We start from the raw sequence: 19,119 nt of genomic DNA on the forward strand, positions 1-19,119 counted from the left end.
AAATTTTCTATATCCTTCTTGTTTTTCTTTAAGAGAAAATCAGAGGCAAGATTATAATTAGGTAGGGTAAGGGAAAGAAAAGGAGCAGCTGCAAATTTTACGCTGCAAATCTCACCTTGAAATTACAGCACATGAGACCTGCCCTACTGGAATGCCGCTACACTCTACAGAACAGAAGCAGGCGGACTACTGCTGTTCTCGCAAGAGAGAACAAAACTGCACTCTCCCAGATGTTATGCTGCTTTCAGAAAGTTGTTTTCCTCAGGTTTTATCTAGCTGAATGAACCAGAATATCTCATAGAGTGAAATAAACGCTTCTACACGTCCAGCAATCAGACTCTGCAAGTAAATCCTGAACAGAGCTTTTGCAAAAAGGCTCATTATAAAAGGGCACATTATAAATACATCACTTTAATACTAAAATTACTTGTTAAATTGTGGTGTTCTCTTCACGTAAATACTGGAAGATGAATTAACAGGAAAGCTTACAAAGGATGTGTATACGTGTGTCTGTGTCAGGAAGAGATCAGCACTATTCTCCAGGTGAGAAATAACGGATGACAATATCTGTACTTGCCATGACTCTGAGGCTTATCTCAGTCTTACACTTCCTTTCCATTTGGAATGGAATCCCAGGACTTTCAGGAGAAGGTGGTGAGGATCAGGATCAAGCAAAGCATCTGGCACTGCAGGGCAGGGATTGACAGTGGGGTGGGAAGACAAGGCCTGCATATTTTTGTGGGAGTCCTGTGGGTGAGGTTTGCAGCTGAGAATGAAGCTGGGTCCTTCTAGAGGAGTGATACAAACATGCAAGTGGTTCATACAACTTGTTTTCCACAAATATCCCAGCCCCCTGGTTGTTATTCTCTTTTACTAGTCTCAGAGGTGTGACTTGCAGGAGCAAGGAAACCAGCAGATACACAGACAGCTGCCATGGCTTCAAAGAGGAAGGCCCCCCGGGGAATGAGCAGCACCTGCTCACTCTCATCCAGAGAACTGCATAGGAAGCAATGAGCTACCAATGGAGCGACTACCCCCAAAATCTGCCCCCAAAATCTGCCACCTTCAAGGCAAGGGTACTAGGAAAAGTATCTCTATTCCATAGAGACTTGCCAGTCATTGCTATTATTTCAAATACTTTGGAGGACATCAGAATGCAGTGCATAAAAATACTCACTATCTTTTTTCATGCTTTAAAGAAGGCAAAGCTTATCCCATTCAGGACTCTAGGAGCAACTTTGCACTAAATTCTGCTAGGCACAACTATTCATCCTCTAGGCAAAAGCCACTAAAAAGTACTATTAAAACAGTACATAAAAAAGTGAAAGCTAGATGAACATCAGAAATCAACTGGAAATGTATTAAAAATATAATTGAGATGTTGATATAAAGAGGGGATGAACATACAGTTAAAACTGGAGTAAGACTGAAGAACTCACTGTTTCACTTTCACCTCTGACATGGAATTGCTATGCCATCTTCCTAATGCCAGCCATCCATGCACTGGGTTACATTAGCTACAAAATAAAAATCAGTATCTCTTGACTTAATTAGGTAATAAAACTATTAATATTTGAAACTACTTGGGCTTGGTACTCAGATTCTGTTCCTCAGATTTTTCTCTACACTCAAACACTTCCAAAATCCACCAGAAAACCTGTAACGGAAATCTAAGTAGATATCCAAGTATGTAGAAAATATAGTAGGCCATTACTTTCCCTGCCTTGGTACACAAGCAATTTAGGACAGTATTCATATTCTGGTTATTCATGGAAGCAACGCAGCTACCTGCAAAAAAGCAGCCAGAGGAAGGGGCAGACACTACAGTCTCAGAGTAAGGGAACTAGAGGATTTTACTGATGAGTTTAGAATTCTGACTTAATTTAGCAGACAAACTTTAAATAAACCACTATGTTGCATTTCACCAATATTTCATTCTATTCCACTTTTATAACCCAGAGGAAGAATTGTTGAAGGAAACTTTCAAGTGATTTTCTTCACAATCTTTTTTATCCAGTTTTTTTATAAAATGTCAGTACAGTTTCAACATTTCTGTCAGCAAATAGTTCTGAGGGGCAGCAGTTCTTAATAACTGGGAATGAAAACGGAAAGAAATTTTTGTTCCTCCTTTTCACTGTGGGGCTTACTCTATTTTGAAGACTATTCTTAAGGCAACAAAGATGCAGTTGTGATAACACACAAAAAAGGTGTTAATAAAAATGACAAAAAAACCCCCACACCTTTCAACACATGATGCAGCCCCATACAATACACTCCAAACTCCCGTAACAACAATTTATCTTAGGAAAAATTGGACAAAATTGCACTGTTGTCAAATGTCACAGATCAGCGTTTTGTGTGCAATCCTCCTCAACTTAGCCAACTGCCGAGCCACCTCGCTTCACAAACTGTTCTGTACTCTCAGATTCACTCTACTTTTATGATCAGGATTATTACAGGGTCACAGTGACTGCATGGAACCTGCCACACTAAATTCTGGAACAGGATTAGAAATTGCCTTTTCCTGCTGTTGTGATCCACAGACTACAACCATGAAACTGAAATAATAGATAGGCTCCCTGGATCTCAGTGCCAGTACCCCAAGAGTTGCCTGTCATTTGACATTGCCAGAAACGAACCAGCATAGATCTTGAACATTCCTTCCTGTAGGAGAAGCCAAGACGAAGCAAGTTTGAGAAATACTTACAGAAACATGGTTACCGACAAAAACATAGCATCCTAAAAGGCCACAGTGGCCACAGTTACATCCTGCAGTGCCAGCTCAACGCCAAGGAAGATAAATGCACCATAAAAGTACAGTGATAAAGCTCTAACAGCAGGACAGGGAAAGGACTGGAACAACTTTATTTTTTAAAACAGATTCTTGCATCAAGCCACACTTCATGGCCAATACAATGATATTATAAGTCACTAGCAGTCAACCAGAAGTTTAGGCATTACCCAGGTGTCACCAACCAGTCCTCTGCCCTCTGCATCTTGACAAATGCCAGCAGATATGCAGATAATATTTAAAACGTCATTAGTTATTTAAGCATAAAATGACATTTCTCTATGCCACTATAAGCAATAAAAAAGCCTATTACACACTCCCGCTCTTTATACAGTATCATCACTATCTCTTACTTGGAAATCCGATTTGTTATTAAGGTAGCAACAGCATGGATGGCTAGTGGTTTTCCTACCTCTTCCCCTGAGATTTTAACAGTTGTTAGGCCTTGTATCATTGGATGCTGGGATCAGAATGGAAGGTTTAGAAAAGATTTTAAATTCTGATACAATAAAGGCTCTGTCTCAGCTACCACAGAAGTCAAATATGGAACAATGATACATTTACTACATTTCTTGGCTTGTGGGTTTGCAAGGTGTACCCACCAGACCTCTTCATGCAGACAGGCAATGGTAACACAGAATATTTGCTAATATGTAGGCTAAAGACAACCAAATCACAGCACCCATGCTGACAAATCTAGCCAAATCAGTTACCAAGCAGGCCTGGGCTTCAGATATTGACAGAGAAGAAACACACAAGGCGTAAGACCAGTAGTCAGCATGGGAGTGGTATAGAGCACCACAGAGTGAACCTTCAGCCAATTACTGTGAGAGAACAGCCATAAAGAGAGAGATCATATCTATTGCCAGAAAGACTCCAGACATAGCAAAGAGTAACATCCACCAGTGCAACAGATGCAGCATGCCATAATGGATTTATGACCAACCAGCCAGCATTGCTGCAATCATGAATAGAGCTCAGTACTTAGGCACGTAATGCATTCCCCCAAAGCCATCATCATCTAACCCTGGCAGAAGTTCACTCGCTGCTTGCCTGCATTGCAAATGTTTGAGAACATCCCCTACAAGAGAGGAGTGTGAATAGCAGAACGCTGGCCATAACAAGTCTATGGCTGACGGAACGAACATTACCTTCAGGGAGCTATGCTATTTTGGTCTTCCCTTGTTGCCTTATGCCCCACTGCTGCAAAAAAGACCAGTGCAGGTGGTGTGTTTGAGCTTGCCCCAATCCAGTACCGGAGTTTCCTAGTGGCTTTTCTTCAACAACAGTTGTCTTTAAGGCCTTGCAGGCAGATTGCTCCAGGATTATCTTTCAGTCTTATTGCTACGTACCTTTAAAAAGCTAGGTTTTAAACTACATCAGAGTTCACAATGTTTCATTTTGCACTTGTTTGTAGGTCAAAAGCTTATTATTAATTTAATCCAGAAAAATAAAGAAATCAATTGAAGGGGATTTCCATGTGAGTTAACTTAAGACTGTGCACATCAAGCAAGCCAACAGGACCTAGGTTGGTGACAAGTTAAGGTCTGTCTTCAGAAAAGAAACATTTCAAGGAGGCACACATAAATGATACCGACCATAAAATACAGCTTGTGGCAATGGTCTTCTCATGGGGGTCCTGACACACAAATATAGATAGGAGCAAAAAAAACCCCAAAAACCCAAAACACACAAAGGAATCCACATGATAGGATAGCTCAGTTCCTTTCAGGGAAGCAAGTATGCAAACAGGCTCCAGCAGATATAGTCACTAGAAGTTTCTGTAGCCTGCGAGATTTTCTTTAAGGTGAGGGAAGAGTCAATGCTTGCCAACAGATGTGCTTGTTTTTTGTTGCTGCAAATAGGTCAGGGCTCTGGCCATGCCAGTCTAGCTGCATCATATAACTCTCACCAAAATCCCTTTAAAGTAGATTATGTTCTTCAGAGGAGAATGGTTCTTGCATCTTGCTGATATGTGGTGTCATTTGCTTCATTCTAAGCAAGTGTCTTCTTGAGATTTATTTTGAAGTATGACTCTTCTTTGGCAGTTATTTGTCATACTAGGCAAAGTCATTTAGCGTATAAGAGAAGGTGATGAGCTCCATCAAAAAAACCCCCCTTCTGAACTTTCAGAAGAGAATACTCACACTATCTTAAGCATTTTTACACCATTAGCTTACATGCTGCATATGAAAAACAAATGCTAAATGCGGTGCCTTACACCAAGTCGTATGGTGAATAGGTATGCCATAAAATATTCCTATCATTACTAAATGAATCTCTATTGTATCCAGGAAGCTAGTAGAGGTCTTATATGGCTTTTATTAATAGAACTGTGATCTCTTTGGAATGCAAGTAGAGAAAATGCCTCATGCCTATCTTCCCTACCTAACAACTGTTGCTGAGTGACATTATCAATTGCAACTTGTTAGAATAAAATAATAGGAAAACTTTTCCCTACTTATTCACTACAGTTCAAAATGTAATCAAGCTTTCGAAACAGACGATCTCTAACAGTGAAACACAGCATTATTTCCTATTTATGAGTTGTATTTAATGGACTGGTTTCTCAGGTCCACCCAAGCAGCGCTCAGTGTACAAGAAAAAGAAGGCAACAGAAGACTTCATACTACTTACAAGTCTCACAATCCTGAAAGGAGATGGGGACTCCAGTTTTGAACTACCACAATCCATAGATGGCTTAATTTAGGGTAACTAGGAATAACTAGTGTACTGAGCATTCCTACCATGCCTGGCCAAGGCAGATACAGCAAAGATGGGTAGCTTAGAACTTGCTATGTTCATTCAAGAGTACACTTTTTTTTTTTAAACTGAGAAGTCAGTGCATATTCACCTCTCCAGTTCTGCCAAAACAGTATAATATATTTTGAGAAGCTATACTCAAATACTACAAATAGAAATTCTGCTTTCAAATAATTTTCAAATATTACTTTAAAACAAGTATAGTTATGCAAAAAGTGATATTCTATGAAAATTTTTGCCAAAAGAGTGGACATAATTAAAAAAATAGGATATTAAAGAAAAAGCATTTTATGTTGTCAGAACTACTTAGCTTGTGCACCAGACCCCAAGTATCTGTGTAAGTACATGACTAGTTGTTTGTCGTTTATGCTATATTAACTTCTGCAAAATGATTCTTTCATAAGCAAGTTCCTCTATACCACCTTGTGCTTGCAGCTAAAAGCATTCTGACAGTTACTATCAGGTTTAATTTTCATAAAATAGACTCTTTTTGCTTTATCAAAGGTTTATGAATGGGAACTATACCTCCTTCTACAAAGTTATCTGTATTATCAAAGTATGGACTCTTCCATACAAACCAAGCTCTTACCAGTATTTGTCAGCAGAGTTTATATCTTACAGGCCCAAAACACCTGAGAATGAATTAACTCTTAAGATTTGATACACGTTTACACTTTGAAATCAGTTCATACCACAGCACTACTACCTCATCCTCAAGCAACTGAACTACAAAACTCAGCTGAAGCTCCAACCCAGCGCTTGTATGTACAGAGCACTTTCATGATATGAACAGCTAGTTGGTATAGCAGGAAGAGTCTAAAGGTTGCTTTTGATCCTCCACTTGGTATCCAGCAACAGCTGTACAAAAAGCTGAGTTATTAACTCTTCACAGGTCTGGAAATACAGCGAGAGAAGAAATCTTACTGTGCAGATCACTGTCACTGCAGATAGCCTGCTAAGGAGCTAATTATACCCAAAGTTAATTTGCAATTAAGTTCATTTTTGTAGGTCAATTTGTAGGGCACAAAATTTTAAAATGGAATAAACACATATGTGCTATGACTTTTTACATAAAGAAAGAAATGAACAAAATGTTGACTTTTGAAAATTTTCTAGTGTAATGAATAAATACATGTTCACTTCAACAAAATAAAAAAAGCTAGGCACCATAACCTATTTACAACACAGCTATAGTCCCTGATTGCAAAGCACTTAGCTCTAAACAACTGATCAGTCCCTTTCAATTCAATGGGGCAAATATGTGTATATGAGTGTTTATAAAATCAGTGCCAAAGTTAAAAATAATCCAGTAAATGGGACCTTTATAATAGAATGGATCCCTTTTTCATTTAATTCCTTTATGTTAGCAATACCACTGACTTCATTGAAAAAAGAATTCAGTTGTGGTGGTTTATTAAGACATGGGTCTTTAATCCACTTGTAGAAGACCATAGAGTTCTGTCCTGAATTCGGTGCTGTTCAGTGGAACAATATTATATATAAACAATAATACTGTGGATGATAGAATATTATATTTATTTTTATAAATCAGTAGATGACACTAAACTGCAGGTGCTGCAACTGCTCAGAGGGAAACAATTCAAAACAGACTTGAGTAAAATGGAGAAATTGTCTGATAACAAGAGCATGAAGTTAGCTGAAGGCCAGTACAACGTATTACACTTAGAGAGGAAAAAGCAAATGCATAGTACAGTGACTCTGTTTTAACATGGGGTTTATAGTAGGCTACAGATTGTATCCTTAATGCTTTACTGTTGGGAGGGAAAAGAAAAAAGCATAATTCCAGGAGGTATTACATAGGGTATCATATATATGGCACATGACATAACTGTTCCACTTTTATACAACAAATAGTTCCACTGGTTGCACTAATAAAGTCTCAGCTGGAGCACTCTGTTTAACTTTGGGAATCAGACATCAATAAAGACATCTATGAACTGTATATGAACTGGCACAAGTCCAAAGGAGAGCAACTACAGTAATTCCAGGTCTAGAAAACAAGACTTAGGAGGACAGACTAAGTTCAATCTTTTTTTTCTTTATTCTAGAAAAGGCAAAAACAGTAGAGGTAGGAAGATGCATGATAACAGCCTTTAAATTGCTTACTTTTCATACATGGAGAAGAACTTATAAATACCTTAATCATATTTTATGTATTTAGTTTGCAGAAATAAAGATTCAGGTAGGTCTTGGGCAGAGTGGGAAGCATTCTCGTGATGAGAATAGCAAAAATTGTGATTGGCTGCGTAAGGACACTGCAGAAATCACTATTACTAAGCGGGTTAGACAAACATTTGCCAGACAACCTATGTATACTTGATCCTAGAGCATCCAAATTACCTCTCAAGGTACCTTTCAGCTGTATGCAAGAAAAATTTTTACTCAGACTTCATCTCCATAAACAAATTAATGTGACTTACAACAAGTAGAGATTTTATACGCACTTTTCTGGTCTTAGCTGATGCTGAACACTGATCTAGTTCTTATATTTCAATGCCACATACACAGTATAATAATTTGTAATTAATAATTGCAATACTACCCCTATCCAGCTGTTCACATACATATGAGATCCAAAGGATAGATTTAACATGGTAGATTGGTGACTATCCATACTGGAGAGAAAATATTCCTGAAATATTAAGGAATAAAATATGACCTGTTTCAGTACTAATATCTAGCAACAAGACCACAGTAGGCAGATGACACAGATAAAGCTGTCTCCTTGTATTCAACAAAGAACAAGCCACAAAGCAAAGTCAGCCACAAAATGTGTGATACCTGGGCCTCAAATCCTGTACTGACCTATATGCCTTCAGTTTGATAACAGGAGTTCCACCAAGTACTACTGCTCAGTACCTAAGATATCCTAAGTTATACAGGCTTCATAAAAGAAAGGCTTTTTAACTCAAGAGTTCAAGTCAGTAAATATGAAATAATGCCTGTGCCTAGTAGCACAGTAATTCCAAAGGCTCTTCTCTCCTTCAACATTACAGCACTCTATCCTAGCCAAGCCATGATAATAGCAAAAAGTAATTTTGTAGTATTACAAGCAAACTGAAAATACCAGCAGTAACAGAATTTTAAGAGTACATAATCAGGTTAAAACTACAAAATGAAAACTAACATTTCCTCTAATTAAAATTACTTCTTGAAACACTATAAACTTCAGTTAGGCAATGACAGGCTATTTTTCTGTTTTGGGTTTTTTCTCTTCTGCTGAGGCTTCCCCATTGCTTAATAAAAACCACAGAACAGGATCACTAATTAGGAGGATATTCAGTATTTAATTTTATCATTTAATGTTAATGTGAAGCTGAAGGTTCAGATTACTTATTGTACAGTCTTCTAGATATTACTTTGAACAGGATATTTTGTTACATGGTATTGTATAAACTCTACTGAGGTATCTCCGTACTGTATTTCACAAACATAAACAAACCAAATCCCACAACATGGTGTGAGTTGAGACAGTATTGTGCTCCCTTCTAAAACACAGAACAAAGGTGTAGAAAAGATGAGATAAAACAGTAATTTTGAGGAGCCTTATTTGCATCCCAAAGAGCAAGGATTGGTCCTGTTAATCATGACAAACAGCTGAATTTGCAGATTATGTAACATTAGCTGAACATGGACTTAGGACTCTTCCAAATCCAGACCCAAACACTGCAAGTTGGGCAGTGAAAAATTAAGACACATTGGCGTCAAGTTGTAAAAAGTACAGTTTAAGCACAAAATAGTTGCATTAACTATTTTCTTTTAATAAACCAAGCGGCAAATCAGAAACTGCCATATGTTTGAGCCTTTAAATCAATATAAACATCTGCTACCTGAGGAAAACAGTAACCTGCAAGAATGACAGATTTTCATCTTTTACATGGGCCAGCTACTAGAACACTGAATATACATTTATTTAGATATAATAGTTCAGACATTTGACAAATGACCAAACTAAAGTCTCCTGGATTCAGCAACAGGTAACACTGTAGAGACTATTTTACTTTCCAACCTGATGCATGTTATTCCTTTCCCTCTAGTTTTTCCCAGTCTTTTTCCTTCCTTACTCAGCTTCTGTGTCAGTCTTCCCAGAATGAGCTGCCTTAAAGCTAGCCAGCAGTTTTTGACAAAAACATTCTTGATTTCAAGTGAGGGCTACCACATTCACTGCAAGTATTTCTGCCAGTGGGATAGACACGCAGTCCTTCCCATCCTACTGTAGAGAACATACATACACACACCCCCACATACATATATATCTGTACACATACTCGCACACAAACACACATGCGTAATGGTTCAAATGATGTGATTAGCATACTCAGATGTAAAAACCCTGGGTTTCAGAACTTTATCTCTAAATTATGCAGAGAACACATAATATAAATCCACCTCAAGTAAATCTTTCGCAAAGCAAGCTAATTCCTGCTTTAGGATGTAAGCCTCTCTCTCTGGTTTGCAAATCTAAATACATACACACAAAATGTCTGACTTTTGTCCCAACATTGAAGACCGAAAAGATCTTTACATTTGAAACTGTTTCTGGCTCGTTTCTACAGTTCTCCCCTTTGCATTTAACTTGGGTTGTTTCTTCTTGTTCATGGTACCTAGGGATGAGTGGCGAAGGCAATACAAGGCAAGACAAGTCTTCCTGTTCCATCGCCTCACTCGGTCTTGATGTCATCCCAGAATACAATGAACGACAAAGACAAGCGAGGCAGCAGGGATCCCAAGTTGAGCAAAACCATGGCTCAGTCATGCACTAGGATACCACATTTGAGAAGAGAGTTTTCTGCATTCTGTGATGCAGAAAAAGAATTGAATGAAAATGGTACTGGTTCACCACAGATGAGCTTGAGGGAACACCAGTGCCCAGCTCTGCCAAAGTTCTGCTTGAGCAAACAGAGAAAGGAGTTTTCACAAGGGCTTTCAACCCAGTAAAATTTGATGGGTTTCCACGCAGATGCCTAAAAGCTCACGCTGACACACAGTAAGCTTCCTGATATGTGCCAAGACACTAATTCGAAGTACAGAAGGACTATATCTTCTCAAATACATTATTATAAGAAAATTTTAAATTAATCAAGAAATAATTCTCAGAAATATTTGGACTAGTTTCACTAAAGTATTGCAAAATAATTACATTTTCCAGACAGCAAATTTCAACCACATATGGATAATGGGGAACCTTAGAAGCAATATGGAAAATCGTCTTAGTTTGGGAAGTATTTGTCAATCTTAAATATAGCCATCTTAAATATAGGCCCCTCTCCTAACAGGACATTGGCTGTAATACTTCAGTTTTATTCTGAACTTAACCTAAAAAAAAAAAAGCTTAAATAATCTAAAAACACTCCTTCAGATAATTTTTGTTAAAAAAACACAGTGAGAACTACAGAATAAAAACACTCACACACTAGCAGATAAATAATTACCTGGGAAAAAACCAGCAACAAAACCCCCAAACAGTAGTGATAAGATAGTAAGTACAAATATACCTTGTCCTTGAGGAACTCCGTAAAATTCAGCAGCTATCCTTGCTGCTTCCTTACGGTTTCCTTTCACAATGTAGAAATGGCTAAGTATAGCGAGGCTGATCTTCACAAAAAGTTTAAAACAAAAAAGGGAAAGTATAGTAAAGTAGACATTGGATAGCTGCTGGGCAAAAGGGCGACTTTCTTCTATGACAGTCATTGCTGCAGCAAAATCTCTCTGAGTGTTTGGGTAGGGCTCTCAAATGTGTTGATAAGATCATATGGCTCCAGCCACGCACTCTTGGGAACAACTGGTCCTGAGGAAAGAAAATATCAGCTGGTCATGATGCTTGCTGCTCAAAATATGACGATTATTTATACTGTACATAGTATTAAGTTCACTACCGCTCCTGCTAGCCTGGTGATATTCAAGTGGGATGGAATATAACAGACACAGGTTCCAAGACCCTGGCTTGTACTTGTTCCACTTAAAAGGTCTGCTTCATTCCAAATTCTGCATTTCTAACTCATTTATTTACCCTATTAATACATGTTTAAAAATACACTGTCAAAAGTATTAAGACCTACAATTTCATGTACTAAAACAGGTAACTCAGGTAATCAGTTTTTGCTAAAATAAGTTCTCCTGCTTCTTAAGTACAATTGTTCTTTTGTGCTGCTTCATTTTATGTTAGACTACAATTTTTACTTACAAAACTAGAACCACATCAGTAAATACTTGAAATACACATTAATAAAGAAACAGAGATTTAACATATATCAGCTCTGACAGTCTCTTATTATTTTGTTCAGGCTGAATGAAAATATCTAGTATACATGGCTTACAGCATTATACAAAAAACAGTATCCAGAGCAGACACTAAAAATCAAACTCCTAGACATTTTCATAAATAAGATCTCAGAGCATCTAAAATTAAATTAATTACAATGTAATTAAAATTAAATAAATGCAATGGTAAATATAAAACATGGAAAATTTCTAATACTTATGATACACATTTCATTGTGCTGCATCATATTATTTTAAACCTATGACATGACAGCTTTTATTTTTTTGGCCAGTTTTAGAAAGGGGAATATGAATTCCTCAGATTGTTTTAGGAATTAATTTGCTTATATACCATAAATTTATTACTCATAGTCATCAGCCGTTACGCACAAATTATTCCATTAGTGTGAGTAATTGCTGAGTAAATAACCGTGTCACAACATGATACAAACTGAGGAGCTGCAGGACCGAACTAGGTTCCTACGTAAGCTATAATCCTAAAATAAAGAATCATGGCAACATAGGAAATGGTCCTGTTCTAAACCTTTATTTTTCCTTTTAAATAAAATAAATAGTGACTTTAATTATAGTTTAAAATACTCTGCCCGTATTAATCTTAAACTGAAACACCCTTTCTATTCTACCCTGGATTCTCTTGTTTGATGGTCAGAAAAAAAACATTTTAGAATGTTGGCAACTGTCCATCAGGAACAGAGGGTATGATCCAAATGTCACTGCATCCACAGATCCCCCTGACTTCAATGAACAGCATAGCAGACATTAAGGATATGATACAAAATCATGTTTCTGAAAGGAAAGTGGCAAAACAAAGCACCTTTTATCATATGGCTCCAGGAGTAATTTATTAGAGTAAGAAACTATAATGTTTTCTGGAAACTACATTCAAATAAACCTATATAAATGAAGAAAAGACAATGATAAAAGGAAATGTGCTTGGAAATAAATATCAAGATTTTTAACAGACAGGAACCGAATTGTGCTTATCTTGAGAGAAACAGACATTCAGTCTTTTTCTTTGAAAAAAAATTCAATCCACATAAAAGTCAAAAGAGTAACTAGAAAGGGCAATTAAAAAGCGGTTTACACTGTAAACTATATTAGTCTTGAAAAAAAAATATGCGTTTTCTCCTAAATTTCATTTATAGACATTTTCTCATCCAGCCAGAATAGGAACTGCTCTCCTCATACCATAGTTAGAAGCAGGAGCGAGTACTTAAAATGCCAAATGAAAATCCCTTTTTATATTTGGCACATTGTTATCTGACACTGAATTGAGGTGTCATGTTTTCCATAAGGATAAATAGGCATTATGTTCTGAGCCGCCACTGCCAATTTCCGTTTCAATCATTAATAGAAATGGTATTTTCCTTAGTAACACAACCAGCATTGGAATTTCTTACTTCTTCCATATTTCTACTAGTATTATTAAGCTTAATTCAATCAGTCCACAGAATCCCCCAGCCTTCTTAAGTACCTGTTTTGCAAATTTACAATGCAGAATAAGGAAGAATCATAATTATCTCATGGAAAACATTATTCTTCTTTACCTGACCCCTTTTTTTCCTGACTCCACATTGTGTCATCCAGTAACCGTGCTTTCTTGTCTGGACTTCTCCCACGTTTTGTTAATTAACAAAATAGTCTTTCTTAGTAGAGGCAAAAATCCAAATAGTAATTACTATAAATAACAGCTGGAGTTAACAGCAGCACTCAGAGTTAATCTTCCCCGTACAATACTGTTTCCTGCTTCTTATAACTCCAGTAAATAAATCACTGAAAATAAATTACTCAGTTGTTTGGTTGTCATCTTCAGGTTGTATTTTTCTGTAAAGCATCAACAAAAATAACAAAAACCTTTTCAAAAATAACGCTGTGGATGCATGTAATAGTTTGTAAGTGATCTTTCAAAAATCCTCATTGATCTGTAAAACAAAATGAAAATTGAGCAGAGGGGTTATTCCTGTATCAAAGGTTGTCTTGTGTCCTCTCTAAAATTTTCCACCTTAGCTATAAACTACATAAAAATCAAAGAAATGATGAGTTTTGAGAATTTCAGTTCACACATGCTCATAAGAAGCTGGCAAAATTACTCTCCTAGTAGTATTTCTTCTTTTTTAAAGCTCTGTAACTCATATGTGCCAGCTTAACTGGAAACTCTCCCAACTGCACGGAACAACCAAGTTTATCCTACTCTAACACTACTAAAGCTCTCCAGAAATTGCCATTACAGGTTGTTGGCAAACCCATGCTACCAGGTGCCCAGTCATGAAAACAGAACAACTGTTCAGATGTTAATGCTCACACGGCATTTTGGAAGAATCAACAATGTGAATACTGAGACTTGAACACAAAATAGCTGACAGCAAGCCCATGCAGTCGGGGAGAACCACGAACAGAAAGCTGCAGATGTTGTAATGAAAATCAGAAAGTAGAAGCATAGGTAAATAAATAAAAAAAGACTGAAAAACTGGCATGTAAGTGTTCCAAATTTTCTATTGCATGGCAACATGAAGCGATTGGAGTCTGGTCTTGCAGCAATGAAGAATACTGAGAGCTTCCAAATACAAATGCATCAGCAATATGTAACAAATATACAATGTTATAAAAATATCAAAGCACTTGAAAAGAGCAGTGGCTTAATCTAGACATTTACATTTCCTGTACAGTTTTGACTTTGGGGAATGAAATTTCTCTGCCTCATTTTCTCACTTGTAAAATGGGCTTAAAAGGACCACTTAAAAGGAGTATTCTGAAGCTGACTTCATTGCTGTTAACAAAACACTCAGATACTCTGGTGAACACAATACTGAAACTAATTAAGTATCTAGGATTTTTCTTTTAATACAAAATTTGGATAACAAACCTACATAGTGAATGTTCATTCACTTAATAACTACAAAAGCGATAGCATGTAAAATTATTATAACATTTAAGGTTTTAGAGCACACAGGAAAATGGCGCCAAGCTACACTGCCGATAAACAATATTAGGATTTTTGTTTTGTTTTAAGAACATAGTAATACTGTGACAGACGAAGACCCCCCTAGCTTGACATACTAGCATATTCCCAGCAAATAAAACAAGAACAGTGTAATCATTTCTCTACTATGCTTTCCCCATTTCTGGCAATTAACTATTTTAATTTTAAAACCATTAAAAAAGTTTAAAATGCTGGAATTTATGGTATTAAATTCCCTTTTCATGTAGCTTCGTCAGTTATAATTTCTAAAGAACATAACCAGTATACTCAAGATAGCAATATTGCCATTTATAATGACTATAAAAGTGGTTAATTTCAAACTCCAGTGCTCAAAGTAGTCTGCCCTTTAATGCCTTACTGTGTAGTGGCCAAGTGCAGAAAGAAAGTATTCAGCAATGGCACCTGTTTATGCTAATTCAAATAATTTGTGAAATGTAATGCAATTTACCCACAACCTAAGTAACTTTTAGAAAAAAGTATGCTCTATCTTCTATGATTAATTACATAACCACATTAATAAACTCTATTTTATTCTGGCAATTTTTCCTCAATGCTTTACAAGACTGGTGTGCTTAATTCTCAGTAAGGCAAGATACGCAAGAAAAATAACACAGTTGATAAAATATTTAGCCTTTGAAGGCATTTTTTAATACTAAAGACTGTAAAACCCTTAGAAATACAATTATACAATTTCTTTATAGCGTATGCTGTGTCTTTAGTTCTGGAAAATATATTTACATCTAATTAAATCTTTTAAAGTAATATCCTTAGATTAATACAGGCTGTAGAAGAGTAATTATACACACAGCACAAATTCTGTTACAGTTAGTCTTCAGTATTTTGGAGATGCATCTAAATGTCTGAAAGTGAAAATGTTTTTTTAAAGATGAGATATGCAATACAGTATAAGGAATTATTTGTATCACACTTCACCTGCATGTCCTCCTCCACATACAAGAGATTTGGCTAAAAATACACAAGAATTTAAGATAGTCATCCTAGTTTTGAAACTTCTGGCTAATAACAAATATAACAGAAGATAATTTAATGAAATAGGATGCCAGGCAGAGGAAAGGGAACTCTTAGGTGCTTTGAGGAATGCATTATTTTATACCTTATAGACAACCCACCAGGATAAACTTCTAAAACAATGACCTCAAAACAGAAAGAGTTTAAAATAAAATCAGTAAGAAGCCTCTAGTTCTAGTACTGAGTTTCTGATGTAAGCATGCAGTGCTTGATGAAGGACTCAAAAATGCTGAGAAGCCTGAGCTACTAAAAAGACAATGTCAATTCAGCATGAAAAATGACCTGCTTAGTGAGCTGCCGAATTGTATTTTAATAGGTGTATGGGATGCTAATCCTCAATACTTAAAATTTAATCTGACTCATCTAAAGTTACTGAATGCTGTTTATGTAGTTTCCTCCATGATGTATGTTCTTTAAGGAATTTTTTCTATCATATTCTATTCAAAGCATTGGAACTGAATAAATCCAGACATAGAGCAACTATTTTAAAATGCATTTGCTCATATATGTTGTTATGCAAAATGTTACCTTAAATTAACATTGAAGGTAAGGCAAAAAAAGACAGACATACCATAAAACAACTTTTAAAAACCATTATATGTCCTTTTCAGTAATATCCTTTTTAATTTAAGGATATTATGCATCTATGCTTAGGCATAGGAAAACAAACAAATCATATTTATTCAATAGCTACAAGAAATTCAGAAACCAGAGTGACTGGAAGACATCAAGCAGCTGCTGAGTCCTTTACCAAACAGGAACTCAAGCCCCATTAGCACAATGCAGACACTACTCTTTCTTTGTAAAATATGAAGAGGAGAGGTGGACAAAGTGCAGACTTTGTGCTACTGTTTTGGGGAATGAAAAGAAGAAAAGTGAGAGAACATGAACTTTGGTCCAGAGGAGACCCAACTCAGTTCAGATCTGAACTGCTTTTTCACTGCATCCTGTTGCTATCCTTAAAAATTCTACAGACCTACCCAACCACATGCCAAAGCCATATTCCCAGCACAAAACCCTGAGTTGTGCTGCCAACTGAAGCAAAGACAACACTGTAAAACAAACAAATGAAAGGCCTACATCTCCTTTTTACAGCTTTTCTTCCTTAAGTACCTTAATGTCATGTCTATCCAGAATCTACACAAACAATGCCACGACTGATATGCAAAGTTATGTTGCATTCATATTTCTGCAGTTCCCAATTCATGGCAGTCTCCTGATCACCTACCTAAAGACTTTAACCAAAAATCTCTTTCAAAATGCAAAGCGATGACATCGTAACTGTCGTTAACAGGGGAAAATCAGAATAAGCATTGTAAAACATGTTACCCTCCTCCTCTTAGTACTCACATTCTGACTTTTGACACTCATTCTACTGAATGGCTATGTATTTAGACACCATTCCTCTTCTCTCATAAGACTATGAAGCACACCAGTTCATTTAAAAAGCTTTAACGCACAAACATTTTTCTTACACAAGTTTTGTTACATAAATAGTTTCTCTCTGTATTTTGGTGTAGCACATTATTTCCATCAGTACTCAAACTGTTCCAGAAAGTCCAAATTCATGCCTTTGGGTAGATACGGTAGTACTTTTTTTTTTTCCTCCACTGTATTAAAATCAGTGAATGATGTAACCTTTCATTTGTAACATCATGAAAAGTTTGCTTATTCTACTGCTAACTTTTAATGAATTTAAATTGTTTTTATTCAGGTGTTTCATCTTCCCAGTCTGTTGAAAATACTACTGCTATCTTAGAAAATAGCTCTAACATACAGGCTTGCATATCTGGATTTCCAAACGACAGAATTACTGGTCAAGGATTTAAATATCAATCAGTTATCTCTAGACATAACAGACATTGTCTCTATCACATGTATTTAAAAACATAAAAAGTAACTCAGATATTTAAGCAATTATGAAATTCCAGTTTTCTAACTTTCTCAGTTCTTTGAAAGAATACACAGAAGTTTTAAAGCTGTATCACTTTGTTATACACCCACTGGATAGCTGCTTCTCACAATGGTGATAGATTCCACTTCAACTACAAGTCCAATATCAAACAATCCCTGCTATCAGCAACATTATCATATGAACATGCTTGATCTGCTTAACTAGTCCATCTAACCACTGACAGCAAAGTTCTATACAGAAGGGAAGCAGGTATAACTGACCTGCTTACAAGCAAATTCAATCTGAGTTCTGCTAAGGACCATAAGAAGTTTGTCCTACAGTATTTGTTGCAGTCCTCTTTGGATACCTAACACAACCCAATTATTCAGAGTGTTACAGAAGAAGATTCCAAAATAAGTCATGTGTGTAGTGGGAGAGATTACTAAAACCAGAAACATGTCAGACAGCAGGCACACACAGACTGCTGACAGACAAACTCTAGCAAATCTTGTCCCCCAGGAGTTTAAAAAGTTACCACCTCCAGCTGCCCATTCCATTCCTCAGCTAAAGGTTCCTGACCCTCTTTCTCCCTTCCTGGAAATAAACAGGAAGGAATGTGTATTGGTATTCAGCCACTTCAGTTAAAAATCTGGCAATTTAAACTGTTGATGAGTTTAAACTAACCTTTTGGACTTCACACTGAAAAAACCCACTCACACCCCCTACCACCCATTCTGCTACGGAGATAGTAACCTCCTGTTAAAAAGCAGTAGCAAACTATGAGGGGAGAGTAATGTCAAAACGCACATACAAGCCACCTCTTAATAAGGATATTTAGCTGTAATTTTTGATGGCTCAGTGTACTGATATGGCTGTATCAGTGAAACTTTGAAGAGTCTCCTCATTTTGCATGTTTCCCTTTGTATAGTTCCTTTCTTGGGTCCAAACAAATGTTTTCATCAGCAACCACATGTCTGTACAACTTCACAGATTCTTTCTTCAGCAACTAATTCACCCTCTTCCTTAGGTATTAAAGTTACTATGCTTTTGGTATTTGAACTAGCTTGACAGAACTAACTTTGACATTTCTCTTTTCTCTGGTAGGCAGTGCAACCACCCTGTTAACCTAAATTCATGTAACTGAACCCGGTATTTTTGCTGGTTTTATGGCTAATTTTTTTTTTAATGAACTGCAAAATGTCACATATTCTTATTAAGTAGCTGTCTCTAAATAAATAAATAATAAGTAAATAAAAATAAGTAAACAAATAAACAAATCGGTAACATTCAAATCCCAGAAGAGCCATGATGTGAAGAGCTGGTTTTCATCACATATACAGTTAGTACATGAGAAATGAA

At 36.5% G+C, this 19,119-nt stretch overlaps 1 protein-coding gene across 1 annotated transcript in view; it reads right to left on the reverse strand.

The window, feature by feature from the left end:
* The window catches only part of ASB5 (ankyrin repeat and SOCS box containing 5), a 28,485-nt gene extending 17,128 nt beyond the window's left edge, over positions 1 to 11,357 (reverse strand). The window contains exon 1 of the mRNA XM_009484982.2: positions 11,071 to 11,357. Coding sequence (XP_009483257.1) covers positions 11,071 to 11,266 — 196 coding nt within the window. The 5' untranslated portion in view covers positions 11,267 to 11,357. The remainder of the gene's footprint in view (positions 1 to 11,070) is intronic.
* Between the last annotated feature and the right edge of the window lie 7,762 nt (positions 11,358 to 19,119).

The sequence above is a fragment of the Pelecanus crispus genome, chromosome 4 (assembly GCF_030463565.1).
Source record: "Pelecanus crispus isolate bPelCri1 chromosome 4, bPelCri1.pri, whole genome shotgun sequence".
Lineage (NCBI taxonomy): Eukaryota > Metazoa > Chordata > Aves > Pelecaniformes > Pelecanidae > Pelecanus > Pelecanus crispus.